The sequence below is a fragment of the Hemibagrus wyckioides genome, linkage group LG09 (genome assembly GCF_019097595.1).
Source record: "Hemibagrus wyckioides isolate EC202008001 linkage group LG09, SWU_Hwy_1.0, whole genome shotgun sequence".
In the NCBI taxonomy this organism is placed as follows: Eukaryota; Metazoa; Chordata; class Actinopteri; order Siluriformes; family Bagridae; genus Hemibagrus; species Hemibagrus wyckioides.
This window is the reverse complement of record NC_080718.1, coordinates 30,724,502-30,749,007: the sequence shown is the minus strand read 5'-3', so window position 1 is coordinate 30,749,007 and position 24,506 is coordinate 30,724,502. Positions and strand designations below refer to the sequence as shown.

Sequence of the window (24,506 nt, the reverse complement as noted above, 5' to 3'; positions counted from 1 at the left end):
AAACACTCCGCTTTAAACACTCCGCTTTAAACACTCCGCTTAAACACTCCGCTTTAAACACTCCGCTTTAAACACACCACTTTAAACACTCCGCTTTAAACACACCGCTTTAAACACACCACTGTAAACACTCCGCTTTAAACACACCACTTTAAACACTCCGCTTTAAACACTCCGCTTTAAACACACCACTGTAAACACTCCGCTTTAAACACTTTGATTAAACACTCTGATTTAAACACTCCGCTTTAAACACTCCGCTTTAAACACACCACTGTAAATACTCCGCTTTAAACACTCTGATGTAAACACACTGCTTTAAACACTGATTTAAACACACCGCTTTAAACACACCACTTTAAACACTCCGATTTAAACACTCTGATTTAAACACTCTGATTTAAACACACCGCTTTAAACACACCGCTTTAAACACTCTGATGTAAACACACTGCGTAAACACTCTGATTTAAACACTCCACTTTAAACACACCGCTTTAAACACTCCGCTTTAAACACTCTGATGTAAACACACTGCTTTAAACACTGATTTGAACACACCGCTTTAAACACACCGCTTTAAACACTCCACTTTAAACACTCCACTTTAAACACACCGCTTTAAACACACCACTTTAAACACTCCGCTTTAAACACACCGCTTTAAACACACCGCTTTAAACACTCCGCTTTAAACACTCCGCTTTAGACACACCGCTTTAAACACACCTCTTTAAACACTCCGCTTTAAACACACCGCTTTAAACACACCACTTTAAACACTCCACTTTAAACACTCCACTTTAAACACTCCACTTTAAACACACCGCTTTAAACACTTCACTTTAAACACTCCACTTTAAACACACCGCTTTAAACACACCACTTTAAACACTCCACTTTAAACACGCCGATTTAAACACTCCACTTTAAACACTTCACTTTAAACACACCGCTTTAAACACACCGCTTTAAACACTTCACTTTAAACACTCCGCTTTAAACACTCCGCTTAAAACACACCACTTTAAACACTGCTTTAAACACACCACTTTAAACACTCCGCTTTAAAGACTCCGCTTTAAACACTCTGATGTAAACACACTGCTTTAAACACTGATTAAAACACACCGCTTTAAACACACCGCTTTAAACACTCCACTTTAAACACACCGCTTTAAACACTCTGATGTAAACACACTGCGTAAACACTGATTAAAACACACCGCTTTAAACACACTGCTTTAAACACTCCACTTTAAACACACCGCTTTAAACACTCTGATGTAAACACTCTGATGTAAACACACTGCTTAAACACTCTGCTTTAAAGACACCGCTTTAAACACTCTGATTTAAACACTCCACTTTATACACACCGCTTTAAACACACCGCTTTAAACACTCTGATGTAAACACACTGCGTAAACACTCTGATTTAAACACTCCACTTTAAACACACCACTGTAAACACACCACTGTAAACACTCCGCTTTAAACACACCACTGTAAACACTCCGCTTTAAACACACCACTGTAAACACTCCGCTTTAAACACACCACTGTAAACACTCTGATTTAAACACTCTGATTTAAACACTCTGATTTAAACACTCTGCTTTAAACACTCCGCTTTAAACACTCCGCTTTAAACACTCCGCTTTAAACACTCCGCTTTAAACACTCCGCTTTAAACACTCCGCTTAAACACACCACTTTAAACACTCCGCTTTAAACACTCCGCTTTAAACACACCACTTTAAACACTCCGCTTTAAACACACCACTGTAAACACTCCGCTTTAAACACTCTGATGTAAACACACTGCTTTAAACACTGATTTAAACACACCGCTTTAAACACACCACTTTAAACACTCCACTTTAAACACTCCACTTTAAACACTCCACTTTAAACACACCGCTTTAAACACACCACTTTAAACACACCACTTTAAACACTCCGCTTTAAACACACCGCTTTAAACACACCGCTTTAAACACTCCGCTTTAAACACTCCGCTTTAGACACACCGCTTTAAACACACCTCTTTAAACACTCCGCTTTAAACACACCGCTTTAAACACTCCGCTTTAAACACTCCGCTTTAAACACACCACTTTAAACACTCCGCTTTAAACACACCACTTTAAACACTCCGCTTTAAACACTCCGCTTTAAACACACCACTTTAAACACTCCGCTTTAAACACTCCGCTTTAAACACACCACTGTAAACACTCCGCTTTAAACACTCCGCTTTAAACACTTTGATTAAACACTCTGATTTAAACACTCCGCTTTAAACACTCCGCTTTAAACACTTTGATTAAACACTCTGATTTAAACACACCAGTTTAAACACTCCGCTTTAAACACACCACTGTAAACACTCCGCTTTAAACACTCTGATGTAAACACACTGCTTTAAACACTGATTTAAACACACCGCTTTAAACACACCACTTTAAACACTCCACTTTAAACACTCCACTTTAAACACACCGCTTTAAACACACCACTTTAAACACACCACTTTAAACACTCCGCTTTAAACACACCGCTTTAAACACACCGCTTTAAACACTCCGCTTTAAACACTCCGCTTTAGACACACCGCTTTAAACACACCTCTTTAAACACTCCGCTTTAAACACAACGCTTTAAACACACCTCTTTAAACACTCCACTTTAAACACACCGCTTTAAACACTTCACTTTAAACACTCCACTTTAAACACACCGCTTTAAACACTTCACTTTAAACACTCCACTTTAAACACTCCGCTTTAAACACTCCGCTTTAAACACTCCGCTTTAAACACACCACTGGAAACACTCCGCTTTAAACACTCCGCTTTAAACACTTTGATTAAACACTCTGATTTAAACACTCCGCTTTAAACACTCCGCTTTAAACACTCCGCTTTAAACACACCACTGTAAACACTCCGCTTTAAACACTCTGATGTAAACACTCCGCTTTAAACACTAATTTAAATCCTCCGATTTAAACACTCTGATTTAAACACTCCACTTTAAACACACCACTTTAAACACTCCGCTTTAAACACACCACTTTAAACAGTCCACTTTAAACACTCCACTTTAAACACTGCTTTAAACACTAAATTAAACCCTCCGATTTAAACACTCTGATTTAAACACTCCGCTTTAAACACACCACTTTAAACAGTCCACTTTAAACACTCCACTTTAAACACTGCTTTAAACACTAAATTAAACCCTCCGATTTAAACACTCTGATTTAAACACTCCGCTTTAAACACACCACTTTAAACACACCACTGTAAACACTCTGCTTTAAACACTCTGATTTAAAAACTCCGCTTTAAACACTCGGCTTTTAACACTCTGATGTAAACACACTGCTTTAAACACTCTGCTTTAAACACACCGCTTTAAACACTCTGATTGAAACACTTCACTTTAAAACACTCCGCTTTAAACACACCACTTTAAACACACCACTTTAAACACACCGCTTTAAACACACCACTTTAAACACACCACTTTAAACACTCCGCTTTAAACACTAATTTAAACACTCCGCTTTAAACACTCTGATTTAAACACTCTGATTTAAACACTCTGATTTAAACACTCCGATTTAAACACTCCGATTTAAACACTCTGATTTAAACACTTCACTTTAAACACTCCGCTTTAAACACACCGCTTTAAACACTCCACTTTAAACACTCCGCTTTAAACACACCACTGTAAACACTCCGCTTTAAACACTCTGATTTAAACACTCCGCTTTAAACACTCGGCTTTTAACACTCTGATGTAAACACACTGCTTTAAACACTCTGCTTTAAACACACCACTTTAAACACTATGATTTAAACACTCTGATTTAAACACTTCACTTTAAACACTCCGCTTTAAACACACCGCTTTAAACACTCCACTTTAAACACACCGCTTTAAACACTTCACTTTAAACACTCCGCTTTAAACACACCGATTTAAACACTCCACTTTAAACACACCGCTTTAAACACTCCACTTTAAACACTCCGCTTTAAACACTAATTCAAACACTCCGCTTTAAACACTCCGCTTTAAACACACCGATTTAAACACTCCGCTTTAAACACTCCGCTTTAAACACTCCGCTTTAAACACACCACTGTAAACACTCCGCTTTAAACACACCACTGTAAACACTCCGCTTTAAACACTCTGATTTAAACACTCCACATTAAACACTCCGCTTTAAACACTCCGCTTTAAACACTCCGCTTTAAACACTCCACTTTAAACACACCGATTTAAACACTCCACTTTAAACACTCCGCTTTAAACACTCCGCTTTAAACACTCCGCTTTATACACACCACTGTAAACACTCCGCTTTAAACACACCACTGTAAACACTCCGCTTTAAACACTCTGATTTAAACACTCCACATTAAACACTCCGCTTTAAACACTCCACTTTAAACACTCCGCTTTAAACACTAATTTAAACCGTCCGATTTAAACACTCTGATTTAAACACTCCACATTAAACACTCCGCTTTAAACACTCCGCTTTAAACACTCCACTTTAAACACTCCGCTTTAAACACTCCGCTTTAAACACTAATTTAAACCGTCCGATTTAAACACTCTGATTTAAACACTCCACATTAAACACTCCGCTTTAAACACTCCGCTTTAAACACACCGCTTTAAACACTCTGATGTAAACACACTGCTTTAAACACTCCGCTTTAAACACTCCGCTTTAAACACTCCGCTTTAAACACTCCGCTTTAAACACTCCACTTTAAACACACCACTTTAAACACTCCGCTTTAAACACTCCGCTTTAAACACTCCGCTTTAAACACTCCGCTTTAAACACTCCGATTTAAACAATCCGCTTTAAACACTTCACTTTAAACACTCCGATTTAAACACTCCACTTTAAACACACCACTTTAAACACTCCGCTTTAAACACTCCACTTTAAACACACCACTTTAAACACTCCGCTTTAAACACTCCACTTTAAACACACCGCTTTAAACACTCCGCTTTAAACACTCCGCTTTAAACACTCCGATTTAAACAATCCGCTTTAAACACTTCACTTTAAACACTCCGATTTAAACACACCGATTTAAACACACAGCTTCTGGACAGGATGGTGATAAGATGATAAATATAACTCCATGATGCAGTTTGAGGAAATCAGCAGGTTCAGTTATACCTCTTTCTTCTTAGCAACTTTTTCCCTCTAAACACTTTTTATCCTCCACTTCTCTATTCTTTATCTCCACCATGTTCCTCTGCTATTGCTCTAGATAACCTGAATCTCATCCATCCTCCACGCTCACTGTGGTCACTGGACTGGACATCACCTCGAGCCTTGGCTTCTCTCCACAGACTGCACTTCTCTACGCTGACAGAACCATTTACCCCTTGGAGAACTTGCAGTACCACAGATTCTCCTGTATGCTCCTGTGGAAAGACCTGTGTCTGTCCTCCTGCCCCACCACCCTCCCTCATGAGACTGGTGATCAGTTTGTTAGGGACAGACACCACCTCCATCACCTGACCAAAGTGAAGAGCTAAGTGAAGATGAATATTCAGTGCAGGAGAACATGGTTAATGGTGGAAATGTTCTGAACTTCTAATCATGTTTTGTAGCTCGAAATTTTCCCAGATGTTTCTTAACCTCAGCTACGTGAGTGCCGTGCATGAGCTCCATCCTGGACCATGTTTATGTTCCTCCATTTCACTAGTGCCAGGTAAGCTGAGCCGTTTCCTGATCGTTTACTGTCCCATGAGAACACTGGACTGTAACAGGAAGTTGTTCAGGAGTCTCAGATGTACAGAGGCAGTCCTGATTCCTCAGATGATCTCTCACATGGTCAAGAAGACATTACTGGCTTATGTGACATGATAAAAAAAAACCCAGAACCTATAAGCTGCTCATTCATCTGATAAATCTGCTTCATTCAGGATTTTGTCAGGTGGGTCATCTTGTTCCTTAGGAAAGAAACTGGATGTCCTTCATCACACCATTAAACCACCTTCAATCATCATGTTCTGACTTTTCTCCTTGTCTCCACATCCTCTGGTATTCCTGCTCCACACACACTGCAGTTTACACTCCAACACTCCATGACGTCATCTTCATGACCGAACCCTGATGCACATGTGACTGAGACCTTCCTCTCACCATCTACTCTGTAGACCTGCAAGCGTGTTCCTTGGCTACAGCATGGGATTAGCAATAGCATTAACAGTAAAGCATGGATGAAAGAAACTGCTCTAAAAACATCAGCAGGAAAATGCAGGCATCAAATCTTCCTGTTCTCCTTCTGCTCTTCTAAAAAGGTTTCTTAAAAACCCAAAGCCTTCTCCATCCTGGTGGCAACCGTCATAAGCTCAGCTCCAAATGAACTCCTGTGGAAGCGGTCAGAAAACACAGACTGCAGAGCCGTCTGTCCGGCACTCCGATAAATCACACACACATAAACACACATCTAAATGATCCGGGTTTTAATCGTGTTTAATGTCTGTGTCCAAAGAGTCGTTTTTTTAGTACAATATGACACACAGAAATCAGCTGAAGTGACCAAGTGACCACAGGAAGCGTTAATCGTTAAGCGTTATTGATAAAGAGATGAGACACACAGGACTCACTCAGGAGTACTCACCACTTTCCAACGCTCTTTGACCATGCAGTTTTGGGGCAGGATGTCCACCTGCTCTCCTGCACCATTCATGTTTTCGTCACAGTCCACTCCTACACGCTGCATCAGCTGGCCAGATCTTCACACAATCCTGCCATTCACCTGGACAGAAGATTAACCACGTTAACATCTATCACACAACGAGGTACTAAACCGTGTTAGCCTAGCTGCTATGGAGCTGGTGATGAGGGCTTCATAGAGTCCGAGTTTATATTTATTAAAGATACAGCTGCTGAAGAGTTCATCAGTTTGTAAATAGGTTCAGGGTCGTCATACTGATGTGACAGCAGGAGTGTGTGTGTGTGTGTGTGTGTGTTTTCTGCCTCACAATCTGATCAGATTATACAACTGAACAATCCACACAACTGAATGAATCATTTAAATGAATCGACTCATCTGAGTCAACTCACTGCAACTGTTGTTCTGTGCTGCACAGATGAGTCACATCTCTGCAGGACTGAAGTGACTCAGGGAAAGTGGGTGAGTTTATTTTTAGTCGTTGCATAAACACACCACCGATGTAACCGACCTTTAGTGAAACAGAAGTGATCCCGAATGTAAACACGGTTCTGATCCGATTCGGACGCAGACACGGATTCAGACTCGTATGTACATATTTACATGGAATACACTGCAATTTAAACCCTGATCGATTTGAGGTGATTAGATTCTAATCTCACTACAGCATTTTACTCGAGTGTGATCACCGCACTCTCATGAAGAACCACACCCAAGAGTCACAAAACACTGTGGGAGAGAGCAGACCAACACTGACCACCTGACCTCTCACTTAAACACTGACCATTAAAGAGAACAGGAAGTGTGTATATTAACATCATAAACAATCCCACAGATACACAGGCCACGCCCCCTTCACAGAAACTGACAGGTACACAGGCCACACCCCTTCACAGAAACTGATAGGTACACAGGCCACGCCCCTTCACAAAGACTGACAGCTCCACTGCAGTGTGCATTAGTGAGTGTGCTTGAGGATTATATTTAGATAAGTGTGTAGAGTAGAAGCTGAATAATGGATGAAGATGTTTAAGGAAGATTTCTCGAGTGCTTCCTCTCTCTCTCTCTCTCTCTCTCTCTCTCTCTGAGGGATCAGATATCACACTGAGACACTCCGAACTCCTGCTGTATTCTCTCTGTGCAGCAGCTAACAGGAATTGTTTATTTAGAGGAACGTACAGAGGTGTTAGGATTTCATTCAGTACAAATGACAGTTGCATCAAACACCATATTCATCATCATCATCATCACACACACACCATCATCATCATCACACACACACCATCATCATCATCACACACACACCATCATCATCATCACACACACACCATCATCATCATCACACACACACCATCATCATCATCACACACACACCATCATCATCATCATCACACACACACCATCATCACACACACCACCATCATCATCATCACACACACACCATCATCACACACACACCACCATCATCATCACACACACACCATCATCACACACACCATCATCATCATCATCACACACACACCATCATCATCATCACACACACACCATCATCATCATCATCACACACACACCATCATCACACACACCACCATCATCATCACACACACCACCATCATCACACACACCACCACCATCATCACACACACCACCATCATCACACACACCACCATCATCATCATCACACACACACCACCATCATCATCATCACACACACACCACCATCATCATCATCACACACACACACCATCATCATCATCACACACACACCATCATCATCATCACACACACACCATCATCATCATCATCACACACACACCATCATCATCATCACACACCACCATCATCATCATCACACACACACACCATCATCATCATCACACACACACCACCATCATCATCATCATCACACACACACCATCATCATCATCACACACACACCATCATCATCATCACACACACACCATCATCATCATCATCACACACACCACCATCATCATCATCACACACACACCATCATCACACACACCACCATCATCATCATCATCATCACACACACCATCATCACACACACCACCATCATCATCATCATCACACACACCACCATCATCATCATCACACACACACCACCATCATCATCACACACACACCACCATCATCATCATCACACACACACCACCATCACACACACCACCATCATCATCATCACACACACACCACCATCATCATCACACACACACCATCATCATCATCATCACACACACCACCATCATGATCATCACACACACACCACCATCATCACACACACCACCATCATCATCATCACACACACCACCATCATCGTCATCATCACACACACCATCATCATCATCACACACACACCATCATCATCATCACACACACACCATCATCACACACACCACCATCATCATCATCACACACACACCACCATCATCATCATCACACACACACCATCATCATCATCACACACACACCATCATCATCATCATCATCACACACACACCATCATCACACACACCACCATCATCATCACACACACCATCATCATCACACACACCATCACACACACCACCATCATCATCATCACACACACCACCATCATCACACACACCACCATCATCATCATCACACACACCATCATCACACACACCACCATCATCATCATCACACACACACCATCATCACACACACCATCATCATCATCATCACACACACCACCATCATCATCATCACACACACCATCATCACACACACCATCATCATCATCACACACACCACCAACATCACACAGACCACCATCATCATCATCACACACACCATCATCATCATCACACACACCATCATCATCATCACACACACACCATCATCACACACACCACCATCATCATCATCATCACACACACCATCATCACACACACCACCATCATCATCATCATCACACACACCATCATCACACACACCACCATCATCATCATCACACACACACCATCATCACACACACCACCACCATCACACACACCACCATCATCACACACACCATCATCACACACACCACCATCATCATCATCATCATCACACACACCATCATCACACACACCACCATCATCATCATCACACACACACCACCATCATCATCATCACACACACCATCATCATCATCACACACACACCATCATCATCATCACACACACACCATCATCATCATCACACACACACCATCATCATCATCATCATCACACACACACCATCATCACACACACCACCATCATCATCATCACACACACACCATCATCATCATCACACACACCATCATCATCATCACACACACCACCATCATCACACACACCATCATCATCATCATCACACACACCATCATCATCATCATCACACACACCATCATCATCATCATCATCACACACACACCATCATCACACACACCACCATCATCATCATCACACACACACCATCATCACACACACACCATCATCATCATCATCACACACACACCATCATCACACACACACCATCATCATCACACACACCATCATCATCACACACACACCATCATCATCATCATCACACACACACCATCATCATCATCATCACACACACCATCATCATCACACAAACACCATCATCATCATCATCACACACACCATCATCACACACACCACCATCATCATCATCATCACACACACACCATCATCATCATCACACACACACCATCATCATCATCACACACACACCATCATCATCATCACACACACACCATCATCATCATCATCATCACACACACACCATCATCACACACACCACCACCATCATCATCATCACACACACCATCATCACACACACCACCATCATCATCATCACACACACACCATCATCACACACACCACCACCATCATCACACACACCACCATCATCACACACACCACCATCATCATCATCACACACACACCACCATCATCATCATCACACACACACCACCATCATCATCATCACACACACACCATCATCATCATCACACACACACCATCATCATCATCATCACACACACACCATCATCATCATCACACACACACCATCATCATCATCACACACACACCATCATCACACACACCATCATCATCATCACACACACCATCATCACACACACCACCACCATCATCATCATCATCACACACACCATCATCATCATCACACACACACCATCATCATCATCACACACACACCATCATCACACACACCACCATCATCATCATCACACACACACCATCATCACACACACCACCATCATCATCATCATCACACACACACCATCATCATCATCACACACACACCATCATCATCATCATCACACACACCATCATCACACACACCACCATCATCATCATCACACACACACCATCATCACACACACCACCATCATCATCATCATCACACACACCATCATCACACACACCACCATCATCATCATCACACACACACCACCATCATCATCATCACACACACACCATCATCATCATCACACACACCATCATCATCATCATCACACACACCATCATCACACACACCACCATCATCATCATCACACACACACCATCATCACACACAACACCATCATCATCATCATCACACACACCATCATCACACACACCACCATCATCATCATCACACACACACCACCATCATCATCATCACACACACACCATCATCATCATCACACACACACCATCATCATCATCATCACACACCACCATCATCATCATCATCATCATCACACACACACCACCATCACACACACCACCATCATCATCATCACACACACACCATCATCATCATCACACACACACCACCATCATCATCACACACACACCATCATCATCATCATCACACACACCATCATCATCATCACACACACACCATCATCACCATCATCATCATCACACACACACCACCATCACACACACCACCATCATCATCATCACACACACACCATCATCATCATCACACACACACCACCATCATCATCACACACACACCATCATCATCATCACACACACACCATCATCATCATCACACACACACCATCATCATCATCACACACACACCATCATCATCATCATCATCACACACACACCATCATCACACACACCACCATCATCATCATCATCACACACACACCACCATCATCATCACACACACCATCATCATCATCACACACACCACCATCATCATCATCACACACACACCATCATCATCATCACACACACACCATCATCATCATCACACACACACCATCATCATCATCATAATCACACACACACCATCATCACACACACCACCATCATCACACACACCACCATCATCATCATCACACACACACCATCATCACACACACCACCATCATCATCATCATCACACACACCATCATCACACACACCACCATCATCATCATCACACACACACCATCATCACACACACCACCATCATCATCATCACACACACACCATCATCACACACACCACCATCATCATCATCATCACACACACCATCATCACACACACCACCATCATCATCATCACACACACACCACCATCATCATCATCACACACACACCATCATCATCATCACACACACCATCATCATCATCATCACACACACCACCATCATCATCATCACACACACACCATCATCACACACACCACCATCATCATCATCACACACACACCATCATCATCATCATCACACACACCACCATCATCATCATCACACACACACCATCATCACACACACCACCATCATCATCATCATCACACACACCATCATCATCATCATCACACACACCATCATCACACACACCACCATCATCATCATCATCACACACACACCATCATCACACACACACCATCATCATCACACACACACCATCATCATCATCATCACACACACACCACCATCACACACACACCATCATCATCATCATCACACACACACCACCATCACACACACACCACCATCATCATCATCACACACACACCACCATCATCATCATCACACACACACCATCATCACACACACCACCATCATCATCATCATCACACACACCATCATCACACACACCACCATCATCATCATCACACACACACCATCATCACACACACCACCATCATCATCATCACACACTCCATCATCATCATCATCACACACACACCATCATCATCATCACACACACCATCATCATCATCACACACACACCATCATCATCATCATCATCACACACACACCATCATCACACACACCACCATCATCATCATCACACACACCACCATCATCATCATCACACACCATCATCATCATCACACACACACCACCATCATCATCACACACACCACCATCATCATCATCACACACACACCACCATCATCATCATCACACACACACCATCATCATCATCATCACACACACCACCATCATCATCACACACACACCATCATCATCATCACACACACCATCATCATCATCACACACACCATCATCATCATCATCATCACACACACCATCATCATCATCATCATCACACACACCATCATCACACACACCACCATCATTATCATCATCACACACACCATCATCATCATCACACACACCATCATCATCATCACACACACCACCATCATCATCACACACACCATCATCATCACACACACCATCATCATCATCATCATCATCACACACACCATCATCATCATCACACACACCAACATCATCATCACACACACCATCATCATCACACACACCATCATCATCATCATCACACACACACCATCATCACACACACCACCATCATCATCATCATCACACACACCATCATCACACACACCACCATCATCATCATCACACACACACCATCATCACACACACCACCATCATCATCATCACACACACACCATCATCACACACACCACCATCATCATCATCATCACACACACCATCATCACACACACCACCATCATCATCATCACACACACACCACCATCATCATCATCACACACACACCATCATCATCATCACACACACACCATCATCATCATCACACACACACCATCATCATCATCATCACACACACCATCATCACACACACCACCATCATCATCATCACACACACACCATCATCATCATCATCACACACACCACCATCATCATCATCACACACACACCATCATCACACACACCACCATCATCATCATCATCACACACACCATCATCACACACACCACCATCATCATCATCACACACACACCATCATCACACACACCACCATCATCATCATCATCACACACACCATCATCACACACACCACCATCATCATCATCACACACACACCACCATCATCATCATCACACACACACCACCATCATCATCACACACACACCATTATCATCATCATCACACACACACCACCATCACACACACACCACCATCATCATCATCACACACACACCACCATCATCATCATCACACACACACCATCATCACACACCACCATCATCATGATCATCATCACACACACCATCAGCACACACACCACCATCGTCATCATCACTCACACCACCATCATCATGATCACACGCACAGCATCATCATCATCACACACACACCATCATCATCATCATCACACACACACCATCATCATCATCACACACACACCATCATCATCATCACACACACACCATCATCATCATCATCACACACACACCATCATCACACACACCACCATCATCATCATCACACACACACCACCATCATCATCACACACACCATCATCATCATCACACACACACCACCATCATCATCACACACACCACCATCATCATCATCACACACACACCACCATCATCATCATCACACACACACCATCATCATCATCATCACACACACCACCATCATGATCATCACACACACACCATCATCACACACACCACCATCATCATCATCACACACACACCATCATCATCATCACACACACACCATCATCATCATCACACACACACCATCATCATCATCATCACACACACCATCATCACACACACACACCATCATCATCATCACACACACACCATCATCATCATCATCACACACACCATCATCACACACACCACCATCATCATCATCACACACACACCATCATCACACACACCACCATCATCATCATCATCACACACACCATCATCACACACACCACCATCATCACACACACCACCATCATCATCATCACACACACACCACCATCATCATCATCACACACACACCACCATCATCATCACACACACACCATCATCATCATCACACACACACCATCATCATCATCACACACACACCATCATCATCATCACACACACACCACCATAATGATCATCACACACACACCATCATCACACACACCACCATCATCATCATCACACACACCATCATCATCATCACACACACCACCATCATCACACACACCATCATCATCATCATCACACACACCATCATCATCATCACACACACCATCATCATTATCATCATCACACACACCATCATCTTCATCACACACACCATCATCATCACACACACCATCATCATCATCATCATCACACACCATCATCATCATCATCATCATCATCATCACCATCATCATCATCACACACCATCATCATCATCATCACACACCATCATCATCATCATCATCATCATCACACATCATCATCATCACACATCATCATCATCACACACCATCATCACCATCATCATCATCACACACCATCATCATCATCATCACACACCATCATCATCATCACACACCATCATCATCATCATCATCACACACCATCATCATCATCATCATCACACACCATCATCATCATCATCACACACCATCATCATCATCATCATCACACACCATCATCATCATCATCATCATCACACACCATCATCATCATCATCATCATCACACACCATCATCATCATCACACACACCATCATCATCACACACATCATCATCATCATCATCACACACATCATCATCATCATCATCACACACCATCATCATCATCATCATCATCATCACACACCATCATCATCATCATCATCATCATCATCACACACCATCATCATCATCATCATCACACACCATCATCATCACACACCATCATCATCATCATCACACACCATCATCATCATCATCATCACACACATCATCATCATCATCATCACACACCATCATCATCATCATCATCACACACCATCATCATCATCATCACACACCATCATCATCATCATCATCACACACCATCATCATCATCATCATCACACACCATCATCATCATCATCACACACCATCATCATCATCATCATCACACACCATCATCATCATCATCATCACACACCATCATCATCATCATCACACACCATCATCATCATCACACACCATCATCATCATCATCACACACCATCATCATCATCATCATCACACACCATCATCATCATCATCATCACACACCATCATCATCATCATCATCACACACCATCATCATCATCATCACACACCATCATCATCATCATCACACACCATCATCATCATCATCATCACACACCATCATCATCATCATCATCTTCACACACCATCATCATCATCATCACACACCATCATCATCATCATGACACACACCATCATCATCATCATCACACACACCATCATCATCATCATCACACACACCATCATCATCATCACACACACCATCATCATCACACACATCATCATCATCATCATCACACACATCATCATCATCATCATCACACACCATCATCATCATCATCACACACCATCATCATCATCATCACACACCATCATCATCATCATCATCATCATCACACACCATCATCATCATCATCACACACCATCATCATCATCATCACACACCATCATCATCATCACACACCATCATCATCATCACACATCATCATCATCATCACACACCATCATCATCACACACCATCATCATCATCATCACACATCATCACACACCATCATCATCATCACACACCATCACACACCATCATCATCATCATCATCATCACCATCATCATCATCACACACCATCATCATCATCATCACACACCATCATCATCACACACCATCATCATCATCATGACACACACCATCATCATCATCATCATCACACACACCATCATCATCATCATCACACACACCATCATCATCATCATCATCACACACACCATCATCATCACACACATCATCATCATCATCATCACACACATCATCATCATCATCATCACACACCATCATCATCATTCTAACACACCTTCATCATCATCATTCAAACACACCATCATAACACACCTTCATCATCATCATTCTAACACACCTTCATCATCATCATCATTCTAACACACCTTCATCATCATCATCATTCTAACACACCTTCATCATCATCATCATTCTAACACACCTTCATCATCATCATCATTCTAACACACCTTCATCATCATCATCATTCTAACACACCTTCATCATCATCATCATTCTAACACACCTTCATCTTCATCATCATCATTCTAACACACCTTCATCTTCATCACACACCATCATCATCACACATCATCATCATCACACATCATCATCACACACCATCATCATCATCATCACACACCATCATCATCATCATCACACACCATCATCATCATCACACACCATCATCATCATCATCATCACACACCATCATCATCATCATCACACACCATCATCATCATCACACACCATCATCATCATCACACACCATCATCATCATCATCACACACCATCATCATCATCATCACACACCATCATCATCATCATCACACACCATCATCATCATCATCATCACACACCATCATCATCATCATCATCACACACCATCATCATCATTCATCACACACCATCATCATCATCATCACACACCATCATCATCATCACACATCATCATCATCATCATCACACACCATCATCATCATCATCATCACACCATCATCATCATCATCATCACACACCATCATCATCATCATCATCATCACACACCATCATCATCATCACACACCATCATCATCATCACACACACCATCATCATCACACACATCATCATCATCATCATCACACACATCATCATCATCATCATCACACACCATCATCATCATCATCACACACCATCATCATCATCATCACACACCATCATCATCATCATCACACACCATCATCATCATCATCATCACACACCATCATCATCATCATCATCACACACCATCATCATCATCATCATCACACACATCATCATCATCATCATCACACACCATCATCATCATCATCATCACACACCATCATCATCATCATCATCACACCATCATCATCATCATCATCACACCATCATCATCATCATCATCATCACACACCATCATCATCATCATCACACACCATCATCATCACACACCATCATCATCATCATCATCACACACCATCATCACACACCATCATCATCATCACACACCATCATCATCATCACACACCATCATCATCATCATCACACACCATCATCATCATCATCATCACACACCATCATCATCATCATCATCACACACCATCATCATCATCATCACACACCATCATCATCATCATCATCACACACCATCATCATCATCATCATCTTCACACACCATCATCATCATCATCATCACACACCATCATCATCATCATGACACACACCATCATCATCATCATCATCACACACACCATCATCATCATCATCACACACACCATCATCATCATCACACACCATCACACACCATCATCATCATCATCATCATCATCATCATCACCATCATCATCATCACACACCATCATCATCATCATCACACACCATCATCATCATCATCACACACCATCATCATCATCATCATCACACACCATCATCATCATCATCACACACCATCATCATCATCATCATCACACACCATCATCATCATCATCATCACACACCATCATCATCATCATCACACACCATCATCATCATCATCATCACACACCATCATCATCATCATCACACACCATCATCACACACCATCATCATCATCACACACCATCACACACCATCATCATCATCATCATCATCATCATCATCATCATCACACCATCATCATCATCATCACACATCATCATCATCATCATCATCATCACACACCATCATCATCATCATCATCATCACACATCATCATCATCACACACCATCATCATCATCATCATCATCATCATCACACACCATCATCATCATCATCATCATCACACACCATCATCATCATCATCATCATCACACACCATCATCATCATCATCACACATCATCATCACACACCATCACACACCATCATCATCATCATCATCACACATCATCATCATCATCATCACACACCATCATCATCATCATCATCATCACACACCATCATCATCATCACACATCATCATCACACACCATCATCATCATCATCATCATCACACACCATCATCATCACACACCATCATCATCATCATCATCACACATCATCATCACACACCATCATCATCACACACCATCACACACCATCATCATCACACACCATCATCATCATCATCACACCATCATCATCATCATCACACATCATCATCACACATCATCATCACACACCATCATCATCATCATCATCATCACACATCATCATCATCACACACCATCATCATCATCATCACACACCATCATCATCACACACCATCATCATCGTCACACACCATCATCATCATCATCATCATCACACATCATCATCATCACACACCATCATCATCATCATCACACACCATCATCATCATCATCACACACACCATCATCATCACACACGCCATCATCATCACACACCATCATCATCACACACCATCATCACACACCATCATCATCATCATCACACATCATCATCATCACACACCATCATCATCATCATCACACATCATCATCATCACACATCATCATCATCACACACCATCATCATCATCATCACACCATCATCATCATCATCACACCATCATCACACCATCATCATCATCATCATCACACCATCATCATCATCACACACCATCACACACCATCATCATCATCATCATCATCATCATCATCATCACCATCATCATCATCACACACCATCATCATCATCATCACACACCATCATCATCACACACCATCATCATCATCATCACACACCATCATCACACACCATCATCATCATCACACACCATCATCATCACACATCATCATCATCACACACCATCATCATCATCATCACACACCATCATCATCATCACACCATCATCATCATCATCATCACACCATCATCATCATCATCATCATCACACACCATCATCATCATCATCATCATCACACCATCATCATCATCATCATCACACCATCATCATCATCATCATCACACCATCATCATCATCATCATCACACCATCATCATCATCATCATCATCACACACCATCATCATCACACACCATCATCATCATCACACACCATCATCATCATCATCACACACCATCATCATCATCATCATCACACACCATCATCACACACCATCATCATCACACACCATCATCATCATCACACACCATCATCATCATCATCACACACCATCATCATCATCATCACACACCATCATCATCATCATCACACACCATCATCATCATCACACACCATCATCATCATCACACACCATCATCATCATCACACACCATCATCATCATCATCATCACACATCATCATCATCATCATCATCATCATCACACATCATCATCATCATCACACATCATCATCATCACACATCATCATCATCATCACACACCATCATCATCATTCATCACACACCATCATCATCATCATCACACCATCATCATCATCACACACCATCATCATCATTCATCACACACCATCATCATCATCATCACACCATCATCATCATCATCATCATCACACACCATCATCATCATCATCACACACCATCATCACCACACACCATCATCACCATCATCATCATCACCATCATCATCATCACACACCATCATCATCATCATCACACACCATCATCACACACCATCATCACACACCATCATCATCACACACCATCATCATCATCACACACCATCATCATCATCACACACCATCATCATCATCATCATCATCACACACCATCATCATCATCATCACACACCATCATCATCATTCATCACACACCATCATCATCATCATCACACACCATCATCATCATCACACATCATCATCATCATCATCACACACCATCATCATCATCACACACCATCATCATCATCATCACACACCATCATCATCATCATCACACACCATCATCATCACACACCATCATCACCATCATCATCATCACCATCATCATCATCACACACCATCATCATCATCATCACACACCATCATCATCATCATCACACACCATCATCACACACCATCATCATCATCACACACCATCATCATCATCACACACCATCATCATCATCATCACACACCATCATCATCATCATCACACACCATCATCATCATCATCACACCATCATCATCATCACACCATCATCATCATCATCATCACACCATCATCATCATCATCACACACCATCATCATCACACCATCATCATCATCATCACACACACACCATCATCATCATCACACACACCATCATCATCATCACACACCATCATCACACATCACACCATCATCATCATCACACACACATCATCATCAATCACACCATCATCATCATCATCATCACACACACCATCATCACACACACCATCATCATCATCATCACACACCACCACCATCATCATCACCATCATCATCATCATCACACACACATCATCATCACACACACACCACCATCATCATCATCACACACCCACATCATCATCACACACACATCATCATCATCATCATCACACACCATCATCATCACACACCATCATCATCATCACCATCATCACTCACACCCATCATCATCATCACACCACCATCATCATCATCATCACACACCATCATCATCATCACACACACCATCATCATCATCATCACACACACCATCATCATCATCATCACACACCCATCATCATCACACACACCATCATCATCATCATCACACACACATCATCATCATCATCATCACACACACCACCATCATCATCATCACACATCATCATCATCATCACACACATCACACCCATCATCATCATCACACACATCATCATCACACACACCACCATCATCATCATCACACACACATCATCATCACACACACCACCATCATCATCATCACACATCCACCATCATCATCATCATCACACACACACCATCATCATCATCATCACACACCATCATCATCATCATCATCATCATCACACACCTCATCATCATCACACCATCATCATCATCATCACACACACACCATCATCACACACACACCATCATCATCATCATCACATCACACACCACCATCATCATCATCACACACATCATCATCATCACACACCATCATCATCTTCACACACCATCATCATCACACATCATCATCATCACACACCATCATCATCATCATCACACACCATCATCATCATCATCACACCATCATCATCATCATCATCATCACACCATCATCATCATCACACACTCATCATCATCATCATCACACACACACCATCATCATCATCATCACACACACCATCATCATCATCATCATCACTCACATCATCATCACACACACCATCATCATCATCAACACACCATCACCATCATCACACACCATCATCACACACCATCATCATCATCACACACCATCATCATCATCACACACCATCATCATCATCACACACCATCATCATCATCATCACACACCATCATCATCATCATCACACACCATCATCATCATCATCACACACCATCATCATCATCACACACCATCATCATCATCACACACCATCATCATCATCACACATCATCATCATCATCATCATCATCACACATCATCATCATCATCACACATCATCATCATCACACATCATCATCATCATCACACACCATCATCATCATTCATCACACACCATCATCATCATCATCACACACCATCATCATCATCACACATCATCATCATCATCATCACACACCATCATCATCACCATCATCACACACCATCATCACACACCATCATCATCACACACCATCATCATCATCATCACACACCATCATCATCATCACACATCATCATCATCATCATCACACACCATCATCATCATCACACACCATCATCATCATCACACATCATCATCATCATCATCATCACACACCATCATCATCATCATCACACACCATCATCATCATCACACATCATCATCATCATCATCATCACACACCATCATCATCATCATCACACACCATCATCATCATCACACATCATCATCATCACACATCATCATCACACACCATCATCATCATCATCACACACCATCATCATCATCATCATCACACACCATCATCATCATCACACACCATCATCATCATCATCATCATCACACACCATCATCATCATCACACACCATCATCATCATCACACCATCATCATCATCACATCATCATCATCACACACCATCATCATCACACACCATCATCATCATCATCACACACCATCATCATCACACACCATCATCATCATCATCACACACCATCATCATCACACACCATCATCATCATCATCACACATCATCACACACCATCATCATCACACACCATCATCATCATCACACACCATCATCATCACACACCATCATCATCATCATCACACACCATCATCATTCATCACACACCATCATCATCATCATCACACACACACCACCATCATCATCATCACACACACACCATCATCATCATCACACACACCATCATCATCATCATCATCACACACACACCATCATCACACACACCACCATCATCATCATCACACACACAATATCATCACCATCATCACACACACCACCATCATCATCATCACACACACACCATCATCACACACACCACCATCATCATCATCATCACACACACCATCATCACACACACCACCATCATCATCATCACACACACACCATCATCACACACACCACCATCATCATCATCATCATCACACACACCATCATCACACACACCACCATCATCATCATCACACACACACCACCATCACACACACCACCATCATCATCATCACACACACACCACCATCATCATCACACACACACCATTATCATCATCATCACACACACACCACCATCACACACACACCATCATCATCATCACACACACACCATCATCACACACACACCATCATCATCATCATCACACACACCATCATCACACACACCACCATCATCATCATCACACACACACCATCATCACACACACCACCATCATCATCATCATCATCACACACACCATCATCACACACACCACCATCATCATCATCACACACACACCACCATCACACACACCACCATCATCATCATCACACACACACCACCATCATCATCACACACACACCATTATCATCATCATCACACACACACCACCATCACACA

General features: G+C 42.0%; 1 protein-coding gene across 1 annotated transcript in view; it reads right to left on the bottom strand.

Annotated features, from left to right (window-relative positions):
- The window catches only part of ttbk1b (tau tubulin kinase 1b), a 96,115-nt gene that overhangs the window by 43,837 nt on the left and 27,772 nt on the right, over positions 1–24,506 (bottom strand). Inside the window, exon 2 of the mRNA XM_058399299.1 lies at positions 6,684–6,821. Coding sequence (XP_058255282.1) covers positions 6,684–6,785 — 102 coding nt within the window. The 5' untranslated portion in view covers positions 6,786–6,821. The remainder of the gene's footprint in view (positions 1–6,683; positions 6,822–24,506) is intronic.